Genomic DNA, 23,603 nt, shown 5'->3' with positions numbered 1-23,603 from the left:
GAGTCAGGGTCAAAGTGCTCTTTCAGAATCAGACAGGAGTTATTCAAGACTTGTTTTAGAACATTCAATACATTTGCCTGCATGAATAAAACTCCCTGTCCAAAGAAAAGTTTCAAATGCCTCAGCAGCAAAGTGACTTTTCATTGTCTGTCTTCTCTCCACAGTCTGGGGACCATGAATAAGTCCGAGATATCTACAGTTACACAGTTTGTCTTGTTGGGTTTTCCTGGTCCCTGGAAAATGCAGATCACGTTTTTTTCAATGATTCTGTTGGTCTATGTCTTGACTCTAACTGGGAATATGGCCATCATTTGTGCCGTGAAGAGGGACCACCGACTCCATACCCCTATGTACATGTTCCTGGCTAACTTTTCCTTCCTAGAGATCTGGTATGTGACCTGCACAGTCCCCAATATGCTGGCCAATTTTCTCTCCAAAACCAAGACCATATCCTTCTCCAGTTGCTTCACTCAATTCTACTTCTTCTTTTCCCTGGGCACAACTGAATGCTTCCTCCTCTGTGTCATGGCTTATGATCGCTACCTGGCCATCTGTCGCCCACTACACTATCCCTCCATCATGACTGGGCAGCTCTGTGCCATTCTAGTGTGTCTTTGTTGGCTCACCGGCTTCCTTGGATATTCCATTCCAATTTTCTTCATTTTTCAACTACCATTTTGCGGTCCCAACATCATTGATCACTTTTTGTGTGATGTGAACCCACTGATGGCATTGTCCTGTGCCCCCTCACCCATTATAAAGCATGTATTCTATTCTCTAAGCTCTATTATCATCATTCTCACCATTTTGTACATCCTTGGGTCCTATACCCTGGTTCTCAGATCTGTGCTTCAAGTTCCTTCTTCAGCTGGGCGACAAAAGGCTTTCTCTACCTGCGGATCCCACTTGGTTGTGGTGTCTTTGTTCTATGGAACCATTATGGTGATGTATGTGACTCCCGCATCTGGCAACTCAGTTGCTATGCATAAGATTATCACACTGATATACTCCATAGTGACACCATTCTTAAACCCCCTCATCTATAGCCTACGCAACAGGGACATGAAATCTGCCCTCCATCAGGTCCTCTGTGGAATGAGAATTATCCAAAGTTCATGAAAAGATTTTGTGAAACCTGATGACTCTTTTTCTGTAAGTAGAAGAACAATCATTTTTCTACAATCCAAATCAATTTTGCTTTATTCATAACCATCATGGTCCTTTTGTGCAAAGCAAAATTCATCATGTACTTGATTATTTTTTGATGCACCTTTAGTTTCATAAATGTGTTTCTCTAGGAAGAGACTGCCACTTAACACATAGTAAAAATAACTCTTAAAAGAATTTTAAGGAGTCTCCTGGCAGCTCAGCAGGTTAAGGACCCTGCATTGTCACTGCTGTGGCTCAGGTCACTGCTGTGGCACAAGTTCAATCTCTGGCCTAGGAACTTCCACATGCCAAGGGCATGGCCAAGAAAAATATTAATATTTACTTCCAGGAAGATTTTTATTTTTTCAATATGTAATCTCCGTCCACACAACTTTAAGAGACATGAATCAAAGTGGTTATTTGCTTACTTGGCTGTCTAACACTTTGTTTAAAAGACGTATAACACAAAAAATGCCTGTTGTCCTGAATTTTGGGCAGAAACCCTGCACATCAATGTTGTATACACTAACAGGCTGTTAAACCAGTGTTACAATTCTTAGTTCATCATCCTCATCAACGGTGTACAAGGGTAGGCTATAAGTTTATTTGAAACCATGAGTAAGAATATCTTTGGTAACACCATATGATATCACTTATATCTGGAATCTAATATATGACACAAATGAACCTTTCCACAGAAAAGAAAATCATGGACATGGAAAACAGACTTCTTGTGGTTGCCAAGGTGGGGGATGGGGTAGGGTGGACTGGAAATTTGGGGTTAATAGATGCAAACTATTGCCTTTGGAATGGATAAGCAATGACATCCTGTTGTGTAGCACTGGGACCGATATCTAGTCCGGAGCATGATAATGTGAGAAAAAAGAATGTATGTAGGTATGTGTAACTGGGTCACCCTGCTGTACAGGAGAAAATTGACAGAACACTGTAAACCAACTATAATGGAAAAAATTTAAATCATTATTAAAAATATATATCTTTGGTGAGTTGTCAGCATACAAAACCCATAAGTAAAATGAAGATTACATGAAAAGAAACACTCAGAAGTCTTGCTCTTGTCTTCTGGAGTTTAAGAGACACTTGTACCGTCCCTGGTTCATACCCAGAAAAAAACTTAAATACTGTGGAAGAATTCGCTCTGAGAGCAGAGCAGAAAGACACAGGCTGTTAACAGGAGTAAAGTGAATTCCCACAAATAATAGAACAAACATAGAATACTCTGGCCTAGTTATAGCTCATGGAAGATAAAAAATTGGAGGAATTCCCATTGTGGCTCAGCAGATTACGAACCCAACTTGTATCCATGAGGATGTGGGTTCAATTCCTGGCCTCACTCAGTGGGTTAAGGATCCAGCATTACTGTGAGCTGTGGTGTAGGTCTCAGACACGGCTCAGATCTGGCATTGCTGTGGCTGTGGTTTAGGCCAGAAGCTGCAGCTTTGATTTGACCCCTCGCTCAGGAACTTCCATTTGCCACAGGTATATGGAAAAGACAAAAAAAATTTTTTTTGGACTATCTTTAAAGGGATTCCATACAAAAGTACTACTTAGAGAAGTAAGGTAACCCCAAAAGTTAGTCTATATGGACTGGGTCACCAGAATCCAGAAATGAAAGAATTATAAAGAGCTCACATCAAGGAATTGCAGTTTAGGGTGCTCCCTTCTTCCAAAAAAGAGAGAAAAAAATCTTTCCATGAGAGAAAAAATCAACATAAAAATTTTCATCAAGCCTGTAAGGCAACCATACCAGTGAAGGAAAAGCCTTTCTACCTTTGCTTCTTTCCCCAGTCAAACCTGAAGTAACCAGATGGAGTGCAGAAATGTGGGAGAGGAGGAATGACAGAGCAAAGGAAAAGGAGGAGATCAAAAGAAGTAGAAGCCTGAGTCAGACTGTCTTGAGAAATAAGCTTTAATTTAGATTAAAAAATTCAATTGGTTTTAGATTGTACTAGAATTGCTAATACCTGGATAAGGAAACAATGTATTAATACTAAAAGTAATCATAAAAATTATTCATACTGGCCTAAAATACTATCCATGAGTGAAGGCAAAGAGAACATCAGAAAGTCTTTGAAGTAGACATGATGAGAAAAAATAAAGTTCCTTCGTGTTTATACCTTCCCAATTCCAAATCATCCCATTAAATAAAGTACAAATGTTTAAGCACTGCTGTAGCCTAAGAAAGGAAGAAAACATTTATCTGAAAACCAAAAATTATTTATTTGAAAGTCCTCTTGGGCAACTGGGAGAGCACTATGCTTCAGCATGGGTAGAGGGACCTCAAAACAAGTGGGAAGAGGAATCCAAAAGTGTGCTTAGAAATATACTAAAGACAAATTTGAAATACCCATCACAGTTGTGCCTTGATTCAGCACTAGTATTTTAATGACTCAACTGAATTCACTAGCTGAAAGAACAGAAAACATTTTGTATAAAACTCAATAGCTCATAAGTATCCTATTGCTACAACATACTAGATATTGAATATGTAGTTACACCTGTTATTTTTTACATTAAGAGTATTTTTTTCTTTCATGAAGATTCAACTTACATATCACCTCCACTAGAAAGTCTTTATATATAAAATCCCCAGGCTAGACTATGTGTCCCTCTATAATACATCTACAATACACCAGGTCATATTCCATCATTGTACTTAAAAGACCTCTTGAGGTGAGTCTATTATGTGGCTGTGTCTCTTCCCCTAGACCCTTTGAGGACAAGAACAAGATCTTATCTTTTTATCCCCAGCATCAGCATGTTAACTTACTGATTCATAGTAAGAAGGTGGTAAAAGAAGCAGTTTTTAGAATTGGATAAGTGAGCTAGTTCTTGAATCAGTCGTCTGTAGAGTTAATATACTTTGATGTCAAAACCACTATTTACATTTTCTAATATTTAAGAAATGTACCTGTTTTTAAAACTACATTTTGATATGTGTTTTTATTACAAAATAATATATGCTTGTCACAAATTTTTCAAATACATGAGAGTATTAAAGTTAAGGGCAAAGGTTCCCCACCCTACCTTCATACAATCCCACTTCCCACAAATAACAAATTTAGTACTTGTCAGTTTCTATCTATATACAAGCATGCAAACATATGCACATATAATGGTTGTCATTTCTTCAAACTGACCATATTATACAAACTATTTCATAGATATTTTTAATTCTCTTAAAAATTTGTAAACTTCAATTCAAATGAATACAATTAGACATGGCTTATAGTTTAAAATTGTCCTCCTGTGAATAAACCGTAACTTATTTAATTTTCCCTTACTGCTAGATACATGTATTTTAAAGTGTTTTGTTCTCTCATACGTTCAAGCTTTTAAAAAAAAGTTTTAGGAAGGGTCTTGTTAGAGACAATAATAAATCTACCACAAATCCTGTTTTAAAATTACACATCATACATACATAAAAATCTATGTAATACATATGCAAGTTTAAAGAATACGAAATTTATAAATGTCTGTGCTCTTCTTTATCCACGTAAAACGATGGAATATTATCAGCAATTTAGAAGTTTCCTGTGATGTATCCCCAATATCAGTCTACGCAGCAAAGGGGAAAGGGAAATTTTGTGTTAATAATTTCCTTGTTTTCCTTCAGCTTTACCACTTATTTACCTCTAAACAAAAATGATGGAGTAGGAAACTCCAAAGATCACATTCCTCCACAGAAAGACTTAAAACACAAGCAAAAATTGTGAGAATCAGTTTTATTAAAATTCTGGAAAATATCTGAAGATTTATAGCAACCAAATAAATGCCTCATCAAAGAAAAAGCAAATAAAACATGGTAGGAGAGCTTCATGGTATTGTATTTGAGCTTACCTTTGCCACATTCCTTTCTTCTCAGTTCAGCAGCATTTTAAAGATAGAAGACCATATTCCTAGAAGGTTTTTCTTGTTCCAGAGTAAACAGAATGGATTTCACTCTCAAAAGTTTCCTATTTATTTTGACCTGTCTAGGCACTTCCTGAAAGACTACCACAGAGGGCTTGCCTTTATTTCACCTAAATTGGAATTCTATCAGAACAGATAAACATGGAGTGTGTTCTACAAAAACATTTAAAGGCAGAATTCCTGTAGTGGCTCAGCAGAAACAAATCTGACTAGCATCCATGAGGACACTGGTTCGATCCCTGGCCTCACTCAGTGGGTTAAGGATCTGGCATTGCCATGAGCTGTGGTGTAGGTCATAGACACAGCTCAGATATGGTGTTGCTGTGGCTGTGGTGTAGGCCAGCAGCTATAGCTCTGATTGAACCCCTAGCCTGTGAACCTCCATACGTAGCAGGTGTGGCCTTAAAAAAAAAAAAAAAAAAAAAAAAAAAAAAAACATTAAAAGAACATTAAAAGGCAAATGAACCAGCCACTGCCACCCAGGGTAAAGGATATGGATTGAGACAATGGACACATTAAAAATCCTGGGAAGAAAAGCTGGGGAGGTCTTATTACTTTGGATAATAAGGACTCTGAAGAGCTCCCATATATTCCTGGGGATCTTTCCTAATAGAGAATATCAGTAAATAGAAATTATACAAAAGAACCAAATTAAATTACAGAGCTAAAAAGTACAATAACGGAAGTGAAAAATTCACTATATAGGTTTAACAATATATTTGAGCAAGCAGAATAAAGAATCACTGAACTTGAAAATAGGTCAACTGAGATTATCCAATCTGAGAAAGATAAAGAATGAAGTAAAACCAACAGAATCTAAGAGACCTGCGGGGAACATCAAATATATAAATATGCAGATAATGGAAGTCCAGAAGAGGAGAGAGAAGGAAAAAAATAGAAAGAAACTTTGAAGAAATAATCATTAAAATTTCCCAATGATGAGAGACATGACTCTACATGTTTAAGATGCTCAATGAACTCCAAGTAAACGAGATCACATTGAACCACATTATTATAAAACTCTCAAATACAAAGAGAATAAAAGAATCTTGAAAGCAGAAAAAGAAGTAATTTTTTATGAATAAGGGATACAAAGATGAACAGTCAGTTTCTCATCAGAAACCAGGAAAGCCAGATGGCACTGGGATGAAAAATTTAGAGCCCTAAAAGAAAAAAATCAACCAAGAATTCTGGCAAATCTACCCTAAAAATATGTCAAAGAAAGTCCTCCAAGCTGAAATGGAAGGACAAGAGGCAGTAACTTGAAACCATATGAAGATATAAAAAACACTGGATAAAGGTAACTACGTAGATAAAAATAAAGGCCAGTATTTTTGTATTTTTAATTTGTAACTTTTTTCTATGAAATGTAAAACACAAATGCACAAAACAATGAATTTAAATCTATGTTAATGGGAAAGCAATGGCATGAGAGCAGTTTTCAGTTGGAAATTCATACCAGTAAATATCTACATTTAAAAAAAAGAGGACTTCCCTTCACGGCTTGGCAGAAACAAATCTGACTAGTATCCATGAGGACACAGGCTTGATCCCTGCCCTCACTCAGTGGGTTAAGGATCTGGCATTGCCATGAGCAGGTGTGGGTCACAGATGTAGCTCAGATCTAGTGTTGCTGTGGCTGTGGTGTAGGCTAGTGGCTACAGCTCTGATTCATCCCCTAGTCTGGAAACCTCCATATGCCTTGGGCGTGGCCCTAAAAAAAAAAAAAGAGGAGTTCCCACTGTGGCACAACAGGATCAGAGGTGTCTTAGGAATTCTGAGGCTCAGGTTCAAATCCTGGCCCAGCACAGTAAACAGGACTATGAAAAAAAAGAAAGAAAGAAACACTCAAATTACAAGGAAGGAAGGAGGGAAGGAAGGGAGGGAGGGATAAATGGAGGGATGGAGAAAGACAGGCAGTGGGACACTGCTATCAACCTTAGAGAAATAAAAAGAATTATAAGAGATTACTCTGAGCTATTATATGCCAACAAACTAGATAACTTAAACAAAATGTACAAACTTATAGAAACACACAAACTACCAAAACTGACTCAAGAAAAAATAGAAAATATTACTATACTTACAAAAAAAGCAGAAATACTGAACTGATAATCAAAATCTGCCTAAAAGGAGAAAAACCCATATCACTACAATGATGTAATCCACCAAACATTTAAGAAGAATTAACATCAGTCTTTCGCATATCCTTCCAAAAATAAAAGAGGAAAGAAACTTCCTAACTCATTTTATGAATTCAGCATTACCCAGACACCAAACCAGAGAAAGACATCAAAAGAAAATTAAAACAACAGGATTTCCCACTGTGGCCCAGTGGGTTAAGAATCCAACTGCAGCAGGGACAAGATGAGAATGTTTACTTTCACAACAATGTGAAAGCTTCTCAGCTTCCCCAGTTGTGTGGGGCACTGCCCAAGAGACCCATTTCTTTCTTGCCCACCCAGAATACTGAGGTAATCTGCACAATTGAGGGGTTAGGAGAGGCTAGGACCATACAGCAACAAAGGCTCAGAACTCATCAAAGGGACAGTACTAATTGCTTCATGACTGAACCTACTGATTGCTTCAAGAATACCATTAAGAAGTCCACCCACAAGCTGCTTAGAACACCTAGCCCTCCGGTGCCCCCAGGGCTCCACAGACTTCACCTACCCTCACTCTTAAACACAAGTCCAGCTCCCAATATGCACTCCTGCAGATGGTGAATGTAAGTCTTTACAGACAGCTAGAGAGTACATGTAGAAAGTCAGCCTAACTCTTTGGGATTTGGAGAAGGCTCACAAACTTGAGTATTTCAGGGCACTACCCTAGGGAAAACAAATAGAAGGCTGATGGGTGCCTGGGTGGCATTGCAAGATAGAAAAAAAAGAATACAATCTTCAGAATTCTCCTACAAGAAAGAATAAGAAGTGTGGAGCAAATAAATCCATAGAAAATGGATTCCTAACCAAACTGACTATTGGAGGTATTTCTCTCCTGAAACAGTTAGCAAAGATCAGAGGAAATGCATCATCATCATCATCATCATCATCATAAAGATTGGAGGAAATGACTGTTCCTTCAGTTGTGAATACAGCAGATAATTTAAAAAAAAAAAAAAAGAAAGAAAATAAACTATCAAACTGTTTTCCAAAGTGCTGTACCATTTTTGTATTCACACTGGCAGTGTATGAAAGCTCCAATTCTTTTATATCATCACCAACACTTGTATGGTTAGTCTTTTTAATTTTAGTCATCCTAGTATGTATATAGTAGTATCTCTTTGTGGTTTTACTTTGTATTTCCCTAATGATATTGAACATATTTTCATTTGCTTATTAGCCATTTGTATGTGTTCTGTTTAATGCCTTCAAAGAGATATATGCTGTGCCAATATTTTTTCCCAGTCTGTGGCCTGTCCTTTCATTAACATTTTTTTCAAAGTTTTACTGATGTATAGTTGATTTACAATGCTGTGACAATTTCTGCTTCACACCAAAGTGATTCAATTACTCATGTACACACATCCATTCTTTTTCAGATTCTTCCATTACCTTAATAGTGTCTTTCAAAGGGCAGATATTTTTAATTTTCATGGACTCCAATTTATCATATTGTTATTTTGTGGATCATGCTTTTAGTGTTATATTGACAAATCTTTGCCTAAGCAGGGGTCACAAGGATTTTACCCTATGTTTTCTTTCAGATTTGTGTGTGTGTGTGTGTGTGTGTGTGTGTGTGTGTCTTTTCTAGGGAGGCACCCACGGCATATGGAGGTTTCCAGGCTAGGGGTCAAATCAGAGGTGTAGCCACTGGCCTACACCAGAGCCACAGCAACGTGGGATCCAAGCGGTGTCTGCGACCTACACCACAGCTTACGACACTGCCAGATCCTTAACCCACTGAGCAAGGCCAGGGATCGAACCCACAACCTCATAGTTCCTAGTCGGATTCGTTAACCACTAAGCAACGACGGGAACTCCTTTCAGATGTTTTATAGTTTTAGGCTTTATATTTAAGACCATGACCCATTTTGAGTTGATTTTTGTAAATATTGTGAGGTTGTTCAAACACTGATGTTCAATTTTTCAGACATGAATAGTCAACTATTCCAGGACCATTTATTAAGAGTCTCCTTTCTACACTGAGTTGCTTTTGCATTTTTGTTGAAAACCAGTTTTCCTTAAATGGGGTCTATTTATGGACTCTATTTTGTTCTCGTTGTCTATTTGCTTAATGCTGAAGCCACACTGGCTTGATTATTATAGTTTTATAATAAATAAGTCTTAAAATCAGATAATGTTACTCCTTCAACTTTGTCTAGTCTAAGTTCTTTGCATTTCCATATAAATTTTAAAATCAGTTTTCCAATTTCTGCCAAAAAAAAAACCAGTCCTCTGGAAGCTTGAGTGGGATTACAATGAATCCACAGACATTTGGAAGAATTGATACTTTAACAATACTGAATTTCCAACCAATGAACAAGTTATGTTTTTTACATTTATTTATATCCTTAATTCCTCATAGCTATGCTTTTTAGTTTTAATTGTATAGGTCTTTCACATCTTTTATCAGCTTCATCTCTATTTAATATTCTTTAATATTCTTTCTTATTGTTATTAGTACCTGTGTATAGAATACAAGAGATTTTTGTATGAGATTCTTTTTGTGCAAGATTCTTTAAATCTTGCAAAACTCGTGTTGACCAAAAATAGACTGCCAGATAGTTCTCAAAAAAAAAAAAAAAAAAAAAAAGGGTTTATTCGAAATCAGCCTAGGGAGTTCCCATCATGGTGCAGTGGAAATGAATCCAACTGGGAACCAAGGGGTTGTGGGTTTGATCCCCAGCCTCGCTCAGTGGGTTAAGGATCCGGCATTGCCATGAGCTATGGTGTAGGTTGCAGACACAGTTCAGATCCCGAGTTGCTGCGGCTCTGGCGTAGGCCAGCAGCAACAGCTCCGATTGGACCCCTGGCCTGGGAACCTCCATATGCCACAGGTGTGGCCCTAAAAAGAACAAAAAAGAAAAGAAAAAAATTTCAAACAACCCAGTTCTGAGAAAAGTTTTGCCCTTAATGTTCAATCATGTCAGATTAACTATTCCAACTTCCCACTTCTTTTCAGTTCTAGGTCAGACTTTCCTTCAACTCCTAACTTTTCTTCAGCAACCAAGTGTGAGAACCCTGCACAAAAGCATTACTTCCAGTGGAGAAAGAAATTTAATAAACTTCTTGAGGGAAATATATAATATCAACAATTCCTTTCATTCTTGTGACAACTCCTCCAATGTTAACTTCTACATGAAAAAAGTGAAGCTTGGTATCCAAATTTAAGAGCTATTAATCTTTGACTTGGGTGAATATGCAACTAACTCTAAAATTTAATAAACTACAAAAATCTAGGTCAGATTTTTGGGTTAAGGGAGATCATCAGAAAGCTCATATTTGGACCACAATCCTTAAACCTGGGAAGAATTCCTTCTATTGAGTTGTACTTCTACATAATGCTTTCAAATTTTATTGAAGAACTCTATAAAAAGCAACTCTATTGAATCCACTATATACATATATATAACATTATTTAGGAGACCACAGTTCACTGTATCTCTCAATCTTTTGAATATGAATCCCTATGAAGGAAGTTATTTTAGAACTAGAAGCCAGTAATTTAGATTTTCCTAAAGAACACATTTGTTTTCTTTTTATAGATAATGAAAGTCATATAACAGATAATATTTCTCCATTCCTCACTTTGCTTTAAAGGGAGCTGAAAATGCATTTGGGAATTTTACTTTTTATCAGCATAAAATCTTATAATCCATAAAGCTTCATCCCATTCCTTTTTAATTAATATTTCTCTTCATTCTTTTTGTACATTTTGTGTTGAGTACATCAAATCCTTGATAAAACAGAGATGAATATAGTGAAAGCATTTTTAATTAAACATGTTAGTAAATAAGTAGTTCCAAGTCAAAAGCTGCTTAGAAAATGGGATATTCATTAAGCCTTCCCCTTAGTTTTTAGTATTGAGCAGGCTTCCCCAGAGTTCAGATAAAACATTCTTTATGCGACCTAGAAAATTCTAGGTGATCAGATAAGGCCTATTCCTACATCTTCATATACTATTTTCTTCTGGATAGCTGTACTTATGTGAAACCTAATTCCCCTATATCTTTGCATGCTTTATTCCATTACTTGAAATATCACCTGCTCACAAACACATTCTCTGAGCATCCAATCTAAAGTATATCTGGAGTACCCGTGGTGGCGCAGTGGTTAACGAATCCGACTAGGAACCATGAGGCTGCAGGTTCGATCCCTGGCCTTGCTCAGTGGGTTAAAGATCCAGCGTTGCCGTGAGCTATGGTATAGGTTGCAGACATGGCTCGGATCCTGAGTTGCTGTGGCTCTGGCGTAGGCCAGATGCTACAGCTCCGATTGGACCCCTAGCCTGGGAACCTCCATATGCCGCGGGAGCAGCCCTAGAAAAGGCAAAAGGACAAAAATAAATAAATAAATAAATAAAAATAAACTATATCTTATCCTGCCCCAATAATTTCTACACCCATATTCTCCTTCATCATTTTTATATTACTTATGACTTCTGGAATTACAGACTTATAGATGTAACTTTATTATCTAACTCTCTCACTAGAATGTGATTTTTACAGAGGAAGGGACTTGATCTTCTACACTGATGAAAACCCAGGGCACATCAAAGAGCTAAATAAATGTTTATTGAATGAATGAAATGTATCAACCTCAGATGTCAACTTGATTAGTTTATTTTTGACCTAATCGTTGGGCCAAATCACCTAGAGCTATCATCAAATTCCTCTTCAACTGTTTTCATTTCAGTATCTTAGAATCACTGGCTTTTATTCTCTGTCTGCTTTTACCTTTTTTGGGCTTTATGCGTAAGTCCTTCCTTCATGTGACACTAACTCAAACTATATTGCCACTATATGCTAATCTTCTTTTAAAATATAAACCTATTTCCAGCTATATTAATTATTTTGTACAGGCAGGAAAAGGTAAGGAAAATGTAATCTATTTCTTATTTTATAAGTAGATCTGAAAACAGAGGCAGGAGAACAAAACTACTGCTACTATCATGAGTGTTTGAGTCACCTATACTACTCATTGTAACTTCCTTCATTTTTCCCAACTAATACAAGATTTTTATTTCTCTGTCATGTATTTACTTAAAATAGAGGCTCTATAAGATTAGCCTGTGACTTCAAAAATGAACATGGTTACCAACAGGGACAGGCATGGGGGGGGCATTTGGGATTGGCATATGAACACTACTGTATATGGGATATAGGTCAACAGGGACCTATTGTGTAGCACAAGAAACTTGACCCAACATTCTGTAATAACATATATGGGGAAAGAATCTGAAAACAATGGGTATGTGTATATGAACAACTAAATCACTTTGTTGTACAGCAGAAATTACACAACATTGTAAATCAACCATAGTTCAATAAAACTTAAAAAAGATTAGTCTGTGAACTGGTGATGGTCTAGGTATACCAGAATCATTTGAGTAACATAAAATAAGGATTTCCAGGGTCCTCTTAGAGATTCTGATTTAGGAGATTTGTAGAAAGGCCTACGAATCTATTCTTCTAAAAAAAAAAAAAAAAGCTCCTCAATTAACTATAAAACAGACAGATTTGCAAGACAGTCAATATTAATCTTTGGATATCAATAAGTAAAAATTCTGGCTCAGTTTTGACTTGATTGACACTAAATTCCACTTTTTTCTGAGTTAAAAGGCATGAAAGCTCTACTCTTCTGCAGAAGAGCAGAGATCTTTAAGCCAGAAAAACCAAATAGAACAACGGGTGTACTTATGGCCAAGGGGATCCTGCTGTATAGCATAGGGAACTGGGTCTCCCTTGGAAGAACTAATCTCTTGGAACAGACCATGATGGAGGATGAAATGAGAAAAAGAATGTATATATATTTATGACCTGGTCACTTTGCTGTACAGCAGAAATTGCCACAACATTGTAAATCAACTATACTGTACTTTAATATAAATAAGCAAACGAACAAATAAGAATGGATTCACTTAACAGAAACCAAAAAAGCATGAGGTCAAGGACCAGGTAAGTGATCACTGATAAAAGGGCAAGTGCTTACTGAAGATCTGCTTAGGAAAAGAGTCCAAAGTCCAGACATACAGGACATTTAATTCAATTTACCATCTACCAACTCCTGATTTAAAGGCAAGGCCTGCTTTAACTCCATGTACTAACGTTCATTTTTGACTAGACAGTAACAGATCAATTTGAGTCTGCATCTCCAGAACACCTACTTTTTTCAGAATATAAAGAATATAGGCGTTCCCGTCGTGGCGCAGTGGTTAACGAATCCGACTAGGAACCATGAGGTTGCGGGTTCGGTCCCTGCCCTTGCTCAGTGGGTTAACGATCCGGCGTTGCCATGAGCTGTGGTGTAGGTTGCAGACGCGGCTCGGATCCCGAGTTGCTGTGGCTCTGGTGTAGGCCAGTGGCTACAGCTCCAATTGGACCCCTAGCCTGGGAACCTCCATATGCTGAGGGAGCGGCCCAAAGAAATAGCAAAAAGGCAAAAAAAAAAAAAAAAAAAAGAATATAGATAAGACCATAAAGAAGAATATAAATCATATAAAGACTTAATTTTAAATGGGGCCTAGAAATGAGTTAAAATAATAATTCTGATCTTGAACCACCCATGGGCTCTCACTTACTCTGACTAATTTTTGTGCACATCTGAATTTTTCTCAAGGCAGCCTTCATGTCCTTGTTCCGGAGACTGTAGATCAGAGGGTTTACAAGTGGCGTCACTGATGAGTACAACAAGGTGACAATCTTCTGTATCCCAGCTGGATTTCCAGAGGTTGGGCTGATGTACATCACCATGAGGGTTCCATAGAACAGAGACACTACAGCCAGGTGGGAACCACAGGTGGAGAAGGCCTTACGTCTGCCAGCTGCTGAAGGGACACGCAACACTGCTCTGAGAACCAGGGTGTAAGACCCAAGGATGAAGAAAAAAGTGATGAAGATAATAAGAGAGCTCAATATGGAACAGGAGAGCTCAATTCCAGGGGCAGGGATGCAAGAGAGGGCCAGTAAAGGACCAGGGTCACAGACAAAGTGGTCAATGGTATTGGGGCCACAAAAGGGAAGTTGTGTGATAAGATATATAGGGACTGGATAGCAGAGGAAGGCTGTTACCCAGCAGAGGACCACCAAGTTCATGCAGAGATGGCTGCTCATGATGGTAGGATAGTGGAGAGGTCGGCAGATGGCCAGGTACCGATCAAAAGCCAGGAGGGGCAGTAAGAAGGTCTCAGTTGTGCCCATAGAGAAGAAGAAGTAAAACTGGAGGAAGCAGGCAGTGAAAGAGATGGTTTTGGTCTCAGAGAGAAAGTTCCTTAACATATTGGGAACGGTGGTGTTGACGTAACAGATCTCTAGGAATGAGAAGTTGGCCAACAGCGTGTACATGGGGGTGTGGAGTCTGTGATCCAGCTTCACTGCACAGACAATGGCCCCGTTCCCCATCAGTGTCAGGATGTAGGACACAAAGAACAGCACAAAGAGGAGGACCTGAACCTCTCTAGAGCAGGGAAAACTCAGGAGTATGAATTCAGTCACTTTGTTGACTCCTGACGCATTCATGGCTTCCTAAGAGGTGAAAGGAAAAACTGACAATTATGAAGACTATTTTATTTTTCTATGGCTGTACCCACAGCATATGGAATTTCCCTGGCAGTGGGGATGGAACCCATGCCTCTACAGCAACCCAAATTGCTGCAGTCAGATTCTTAACCCACTGCACCACAGGGGGAATTCCAGATGACTTTATTCTTTAATCCTCATGAATATTGCTTCTTAAGAGACACTTAGATCCCACAGGTCCCATTATTCCATTAAACAAATAATAATCTAACTATTCTGCTGAAGACTGTCACACTTTAAGGATGCTTCCTATGACCAGACTTTGAATTTTGGACTTTCTCATGCCTCTTTCAAAATTTTCTCACATTAAAGACAGGCAGACATTAAAGACAGCTGCTTATAAGCAACTTGGAGGTTAACAAAATACTTATAAATGTAAGTTAAGTATGATAACCATGTATTTGTATCTATATAATAAGATATAAAAGACTCTTAATATTAGACACAGAGGATTCCTGTTGTGACTCAGCAAGTTTAGTACACAATGTAGTGTCTGTGAAGATGCAGGCTCGATCCCTGGCCTCGCTCAGTAGGTTAAGGATCAGGCATTGCTGTGGCTGTGGTGTAGGCCGGAAGCTATAGTTCCAATTGGACCACTAGCCTGGGAACCTCCATATGCCATGGGTGAGGCCCTAAAAAGACCAAAAAAAAAAAAAAAGAAATAGAAAGAAAGAAATTAGAAGTGTTTATATCTTTAACGTGGTCTGATAACCAAGACTAAAAATGTCAAATGTGCTATACTTTCTTTAGCGTTCATCATGGTTTGTTAATTCAAGAAAAGTTTAAACATCCAGACAAATGGCTTTCAATCTGGTCCCATCTTTCACCTGTTGTATTTTTGATCTAAGTTAAAATTCTACTTAGAATTTTTTTTAAGTAAGCAATGTATCTGATACATTACTTAAGGATTTTGGAAGGTTCTGCCTGATGTGTCAGAATTCTACAAAGGCCTCTATTCTGCTTTAGGGACAGATTCAGAAGATCACAAATGCTTATAATACTGTTGTCAGTAGTTTGGACTTAATTTATTAATTCGTTCTCTGGATCCCTGCTGTTAGTGAGGAACAGTCATCATTTGGACCCAAATGATCCAAAGTGACATGATTAAGTGATGATATTTATTCAGGAAAATATAAATGCAGAATACAGCCCACATACTTTTAATAAAAGTATTCTAGCTGAGAATATTTAACGTATTAGTTATAAAATGTGTTACTTTCCAGATCACGTTATGTCATAGCTTTAAGGATAATCTTGATGATTGCAACGAGTGACTCAAGGGATGAAAGAAATTCAGAATTTTTCATATCACATTTCACTGCAAGGCTCCTCTTCAGTCTGTAAAGAAATCACATATGGCATAGCAAAGCTGTGAATAATACCTCTGTATCGGGAATTGAGAGTAACCCGGAAGCCAAAGTAACCACGAGGAAAGAGTGAAAACAGCAAGGAATATTTGGTGCTATTGCGCCTGAGGATTCCAATGTCTTTGTAAACCATATGGGAGTGAACTCACCAATCTGGAGTGCTCCGTCATTGCACTGCTCTCCCTCCTTGCAGAGGCAGCAGGCAATCATCAGCTCTGTGGCAGAGCCAAATACAGCTAAAAACAAGGAGAACTTAAGCTTTTTTCTGCCCTTCTCCTCAGAGCTGTTTTGTCAGTTATTTCCAGATGTCATTTTGCTAACGTCCTCTTTCCCCCAAAGCCCTGGTTCTGACTGGGTACAGCTCCTTGATTAGTAAGAACAAAACGTGCACACTGTTGAGGCTCTTTCCTCACCTTCAACACTCTCAGTTCCCTGATTCCCAGCCCTCTTGTTGTAACGATGAATCTCCTTACATTAATTCACACATCTTGAAATGTTATTGTGTTGTTTTGGTTTGGTTTTTTGTTCACACACACAGCATGTGAAAGTTCCCAGGCCAGGGATGGAACCCACACCACAGCAGTGACCCTAGCCACGATAGTGAAAATGCTGGATCCTTAACCAGCTGCACCACAAGGGAACTCCAAGTGTTACTGTTTTCAAAGTCCCACGAAAGAAGGCAGAACTATAAAGCACACTTAAGAGCTGTTTTATACTTGTACCTCTTCTGAACCTGTTTCCTCATTGAACTGGTTGGTCTGACTTGTAATCTTCTACTTTCACTGCACCAAAAGGCAGCAACTGCCCAAAGAAGGGGTTATCCTTACTGGACACTGATACAGGTTTAAAGAGAAACTGGCATATTTGCCGCACAACAGAGACTTATCTACATTGCTCTGAAACCTATGTCTTATTCCTTCAAAAGGCTATATTCTCCTATGAATTCCAAAAGTGGGAACTTATGAGGAAAGATTGTCAGTAGTATTTCAAATGTTCCCTTCCCTTGGAGCCCATTAATTGCCCTTTGGGACCCAGTTTCCCCAGTGGTGAATTTTCCTCTCATGCTATTTTTGAAACAAATGTTTATTTTGTCCTATAGATAGGTTACCTTCATGGCAGTGCAAACTCTGCAACAACATCAGCATAGCTGGAACACAGGGTTTTTATCTTTCTATTCCTTTACACTCATTTGGTTCATTTTTTCAGTCTGTCTGCAGGTCTGGAACTTTCTTATTTGTCAATATCAGAGTTATGTCATTGAAGTTATCATTTTCTTTCCTACTGATGCATCCAATGGCTTCAAAAGGGTTATTCCCTTTTTTGGTAAAAGGCTTTCTCTCCTGTGTCACCTCTGTGCTTCTGCATGGTACTGATAAATAAATAGTCCATGGTGAGTAGGTCCCAGGAGACTGTGGCACAGTGGGGAAATGCCAAACTTCTAGGAGACTCCGCCCATTTAGCACTTCATAGCATTTCAAACTGCCCTCAGCAGGTGGCCCTAAAGCCTGGCATGAATGTTGAAATTTTCTTGCTTCTTTTAGGTAAGGCACTGCTGAGAGAAATGACTCAAACTTTTGAAGCCCTTCTTTCTTTTTTATTGAAGTATAATGTTAATTTTGGGTGTATATTACAATGGTTCAATAGCTGTATATACTATAAAATAATTGCCACAAGTCTACTTAATATACATCACTATACATCACATATTTTTTTTCTTGTGATGAGAATTTTTAAGATCTACTCTCTTAGAAACTTTCAAATATGCAACATAGTATTCTTTTCGTTTTCTTCCTTTGGCGGCACTGGCCCCATATGGAAGGTCCGCGGCCAGGGATCAAATCTGAGCTGCAACTGCAACCTATGCCACAGCCACGTCACCTGTCATCCTTTTAACCCACTGTGCCTCAGTGAGAACTTTAGCAACACAGTATTCTTAACTACAGTCATCATTCTGTATATTACATCCTCAGGACTTATTTTATAACTAGAAATTTGTACCTTTTCATCCACTTTACCCATCTCACCTCCCATCTCCCACCTCTGGCAACCACCCTGGGTTCTCTGTATCTATGAAAATGGTTTGCCATGGGATGTGGGGGCGTTTTAGAGTCCACATAAAAGTAAGGTCACACAGTATTTGTCCTTCTCTGTCTAACTTATTTTTCCTCAGCATAATGTCCTCAAGGTCCATCTGTATTATTGCAAATGCTAAGATTTTCATTCTTTTTTATGGCTGAATAATATTCCATTACAGATATAATCCTCTTTATCCATTCATATATTGATAAACACTTAACGTTATTTCCATAAGTTGTCTGTTGTAAGTAATGCTGCAATGACATGGGGTTGCCTATATCTTTTCTTTTGTGTTTTCATTTCCTTTGGATATATCACCAAAAGTGGAATTTCTGGATCATATAGTAATGAATGCTCTTTTGAATTTTTTGAAGAATTCTACACTGTTTTCCATGGTGGCTGCACCAATCTACAACAACAGTGCACAAAGCTTCCTTTCTCTTCATCCTTGCCAACACTTGTTATTTCTTTCCCTTTTTATTATAGCCATTCTAACTGGTATGAGTTGTTTCACTGTGGTTATGATTTAATTTCCCTGATGATTAGTGATATTGAGCATCTTTTCATGTACCTGTTGACCATCTATATGTATTCTCTGGAAAAATGTCTATTTAGATCTTCTGCCCATTTTTAATAGGAGTGTTTGGGGGTTTTATTTGTTTAGCTATTGAGCTATGTAAGTTTTTCATCTATTTTAGAATATTAACCCTTTATCAGATATATGATTTGCAAATACTTTCTGCCATTCAGTATGCTGCCTTTGAGAGAAGGATCAAAATGGCAGAGGAGTAAGACATCACACAACCTTCTCCCACAAACACATCAAAAAAAAAATCTACATGTAGAATAATTCACACAGAACATCTACTGAAATGCTGGCAGAAGAACTTAAACCTCCAAAAACTCTCCACATAGCTGGGTAGAACAAAAGAAAAAAAAAAGCAGCATGTTGCCTTTTATTTTGTTGATGGCTCCTTAACTGGACAAATACTTTTTAGTTTGAGCTTTTATTGTCTTTGCTTTTGGTATAGCCAAAAACCATTAAGAAGACCGACGTCAAGAGACCTACTGCCTATGTTTTCATCTACAAATTTTACGGTTTCAAGACTTACATTCAAGTCTTTAATCCATTTTGAGTTAATTTTTGTTTACAGTATAAGATATCAGTCCAGTTTTACTCTATTACATGCAGCTATCCAGTTTTTTCAATATTATTTATTGAAGAGACTATTCCTTTCCCATTGTATATTCTTGCCTCCTTTCTCATAAATTAATTGACCTTATACATGTGGGTTTATTTCTGGGCTCTCTATTCTGTTCCATTGATCTGTGTGTCTGTTTTTATGCCAAAACCATACTGTTTTTATTACTATAGCTGGTGTGTGTGTGTATCTTTTTAGGGGCGTACCTGCAGCATATGGAAGTTCCCAGGTTAGTGGTTGAGTTGGAGCTGCAGCCACCAGCCTACACCACAGCCACCAGCAATACCAGATCAGAGCCACATCTGTGACCTACACTGCAGCTCACAGCAACATCAGGTCCTTAATCTACTGAGCGAAGCCAGGGATCAAACCCGCATCCTCATGGATACTAGTCAGATTCGTTACTGCTGGGCCACAATGGGAACTCCGATATAACTTTGTAATATAATTTGAAATCAAGACATGTGATGCCTACTGATCATCAGAGAAATGTATATCAAAACCACAATGAGATATCACCTTACACCTGTCAGACTGGTGATTATCAAAAAGAACACAAATAACAAAAGATGTCAAGGATGCCAAGAAAAGGGAACGCTTGTACACTACTGTTGGAAATGTAAATTGGTACAGCCATGTGGAAAAGAGTATGGAGGTTACTCAAAAAATTAAAACTAGCATATAATCCAGCAATTCTACTATCAAATAAATATCCAAAGAAAATGAAAACACTAATTCAAAAAGATACATCACTCCAAGGGTCACAGCAGCATTATTTATAATAGGCAAGATATGCAAGACATGGAAGCAACCTAAACGCCCATCAACAGATGAATGGATAAAGATGACTTTGTGTGTGTGTGTGTGTGTGTGTGTGTGTAGTATATGTATATATATTATATATATACACACTTAGTATATATACACAATGACTTACTACTCATCCATAAAAAAGAACAAAATTTTGCCATTTGTAACAACATGGATGAACTTGGTAAGGCTTAGTGAAATCAGTCATACAGAAAAAACAATACTGTATGTTATCACCTATATGCAGAATCTAAAAAATAAAATAAACAAATGAATATAACAAAACAGAAACAGACTCACAGATATATAAAACAACGTAGCGGTTACCATTGAGGAGAGGGAAGAAAGGAGGGGCAAAATGCAGTAGGAGTTTAAGAGGAACAAACTACCATGTATACAATAAATATGCTATAAGGATATACTATACAGCACAAGGATACAGCCGATATTTTATAACTTTAAATGGAGTATAATCTCTAAAAACTTTGAATCACCATATTGTATACCTGAAACTAGTATAATATGATAAATCAACTATAGCTGAATAAAAATAAATAAATACAATTTTTAAACTAATTTTTTTTTAATTTTTTGACCACCCTGCAGCACATGGAGTTTCCAGGCCAGGGACCAGATCTGAGTGGTAACACCATCTCCTTAACCCACTGTGCCAGACCAGGGATTGAACCTGCATACAGAGCACTGCTGATCCCTGTTCCACAGTGGGAACGCCTAAATAAATTAATTTGCAATGCAGCAATAAGAACATAAACAAAAAAAGCTAAAGGCTTTAACAGACACCTCACCAAAGAAGACATACAGGTGGCAAATAAGCATGATAAGACGTTCTGCATCATAAGTAATCAGGGAAACGCAAGTTGAAACAATAACTAGATATCACTACACACCTATTAGAATGGTCAAAAGCCAGAACACTGACAAGATCAAATGCTCGTGAGGATGTGAAGCAACAGGAACTCTCACACACTGGTAGGAATGCAAAATGGGGAATACAAAATAGTACAACCACTTCAGAAGACAATTTGGAAGTTTTTACAAAGCTAAGCATACTCTTACCAACAGCATTCCTTGATATGTACCCAAAGGAGTTAAAAACTTATGTCCACACAAAAACCTGCATTCAGATATTTATAGCAGCTTTAGTCATAATTGCCAAAATTTGGAAGCAACTGAGACGTCCTTCAGCAGGTGAAGGGATAAATAAACTGTGGTACATCCTGCAATGGAATGTTATTCAATGCTAAAGAGAAATTTGCTATGAAACCATGAAAATACATGCAGGAAGCTTAAATGCATATTACTAAGCAAAATAAGCCAATTTGAAACAGGCTACAAACTGTATGATTCCAACTATGACGTTCTGGAAAGAGCAAAACTATGGAGACACTAAACATTAATCTGGGAAAGATGCATTCAAAACTACGCAGGGGCCTTTCCCCAGTTTCTCAAGATTGAAACAGTACTCTCACAATTTGTAACTTTCCTCCCAGGAGAAGGAGACGCGGCGAAAGAAGGAAACATTAAAAGTGCTCATACCGCACGAGTAAAAACGGAAACACGGAATTCAGGTGCATGCTGAAGCCCCACACCTCAGAGTTAGCCAGCCTCTCTTTTGACGTTTATCTTCCGGCAGGAAAAAACCGCAGCTCAGTCCAGCTCTCCTGCCCAGACTCCGGGGCGCCCTCCTGCGGCAGTGACGCGCATGCCTGAAGGGAGCGCTGACGTACCAAGCGTCGGGCGGGGCCTCGGTGACTGTGGGATAGGGGCGCACCTGCCCGGGTTAGCGTCGCCTGTTACCGCTGCTTGCTCTGGTGTCAGAGGTGTGCCAGGCTTCTGCAGTCCTTCCCTGTTTATTGCGCCAGCTCTGTGGTTTACAGCCCTGAAGAATCTATGCTTTTCCCTTCATTTTTTTCCCTGTGGTAATAAATCCCACTATGGAGACCCGAAAAGGAAAAAACAAAAAAACTAATGCTCGCCAGGGATGGAGGAAGGGTGTTGTAAAAATGAATAAAGCTGTGTACAGAGGATTTTTAAGACCGTGACAATACTCTGTATGTTACTGTAATGATGGGTATAAGTCCAAAACCACAGAATGTACAACACCAAGAGTAAGACCTAAGATAAACCATGGACTTTGGGTGATTGTAATGTGTCTTTGCAGCTTTTTCCTTGGTTTAAAAAAAAAAAAAAGTTCCATTCTGGTGAGTGATGTCAGTAAAGGGAGAAGCTGTGTATGTGTGTGATTTGGGGATCTATAGGAAATCTCTGTGTCTTCTTCGCAATTTTGTTGTAAACCTAAAACTGCCCCTTAAAAAAGATGGTCTTAATTAAAAGTCTATCAGACTTATGTCAGAAAAATATGGTAAATATAAATGAACTCCCCAATAAACAACTAAAAGGCATGCTAAAATATATACTATACCTGCACGCTTATGACACATCACTAAAATACTGTGAGAAACAACATAAAAACAAACAGGTCAGATCAATAAATAAAACTTTCAATTTAAGAATAAAACATTTTTGTGGATCCTAGAATCCAAGGCAAAAAAAAAAAGCAAAATAAATTATATTGTTCTGATTATATAATAAGACAATATAGATCAGAGAAGCAAAATTTTACAAAGCAGGATACTTCAAAAGCACTTGGGAGTTCTGTGGCCCAGCAGGTTAAGGATCCTGTAATTGTCACTGCAGTGGCTTGGGTTGCTGTTATAGCACAGGATACCATCCCTGGCCCCTGGGGTGGGGGTGGAGGGATTCAATTAGGTTCTCCATGATTTATCTAAAAACTTATTTATTACAACTTTCTTTAAAATGCAATACAAAGCAGAAAATGTGTAAAACATATGGAAAGTATAATGAGTATAATGAAAAATTATAAAGCAAATATCCAATTGCCACTACAAAAGACAAGAAATAGGGCACTGTATGTCTTTTATTGTTTTTGATCATTCCTATCTCTCCCACTAATATTTATTATAAACTTCTTTGCTTTACATTTTTTATTTATCTACTAAAAAAATAGATTTACCTGTTTTAAAACTTTCCATAAGAGGAATAATATTTAACATATTCTAGTTTTTTAATTTACTTACTTTTACTTTATATACAGAAAAATTCACTGCTTGAATTAACTTCACTTTGATCAGTTTTTGCTTATGTATTTTCAAGCTCTATTGTTAGGTACATCATACCTTTAAAATTGTTATATCTTCCTGAAGAAATGACTCCTTTTGAATCATGCTGTAGCCTTCTTTAGTCTTGGCAGTGTTTCTCATTCTAAAGTCTACTTTTTCTGATGTT

The 23,603-nt window shown here is 37.8% G+C and overlaps 2 protein-coding genes across 2 annotated transcripts; one reads left to right on the top strand and one right to left on the bottom strand.

Moving 5' to 3' along the window:
- Window positions 169-1,202, top strand: LOC100152678 (olfactory receptor 11H7). Its single transcript, XM_001927282.3, has one exon. It carries the CDS (start codon window positions 175-177, stop codon window positions 1,117-1,119), a length of 945 nt encoding a protein of 314 aa, XP_001927317.2. The 5' UTR covers window positions 169-174; the 3' UTR covers window positions 1,120-1,202.
- Window positions 13,788-14,788, bottom strand: LOC100153886 (olfactory receptor 11H6-like). Its single transcript, XM_013989075.2, has one exon. It carries the CDS (start codon window positions 14,759-14,761, stop codon window positions 13,817-13,819), a length of 945 nt encoding a protein of 314 aa, XP_013844529.1. The 5' UTR covers window positions 14,762-14,788; the 3' UTR covers window positions 13,788-13,816.

The sequence above is a fragment of the Sus scrofa genome, chromosome 7, assembly GCF_000003025.6.
Source record: "Sus scrofa isolate TJ Tabasco breed Duroc chromosome 7, Sscrofa11.1, whole genome shotgun sequence".
Classification (NCBI taxonomy): domain Eukaryota; kingdom Metazoa; phylum Chordata; class Mammalia; order Artiodactyla; family Suidae; genus Sus; species Sus scrofa.
Note: the sequence above shows the minus strand (reverse complement) of the source record. Positions and strands in the feature narration are given on the sequence as shown.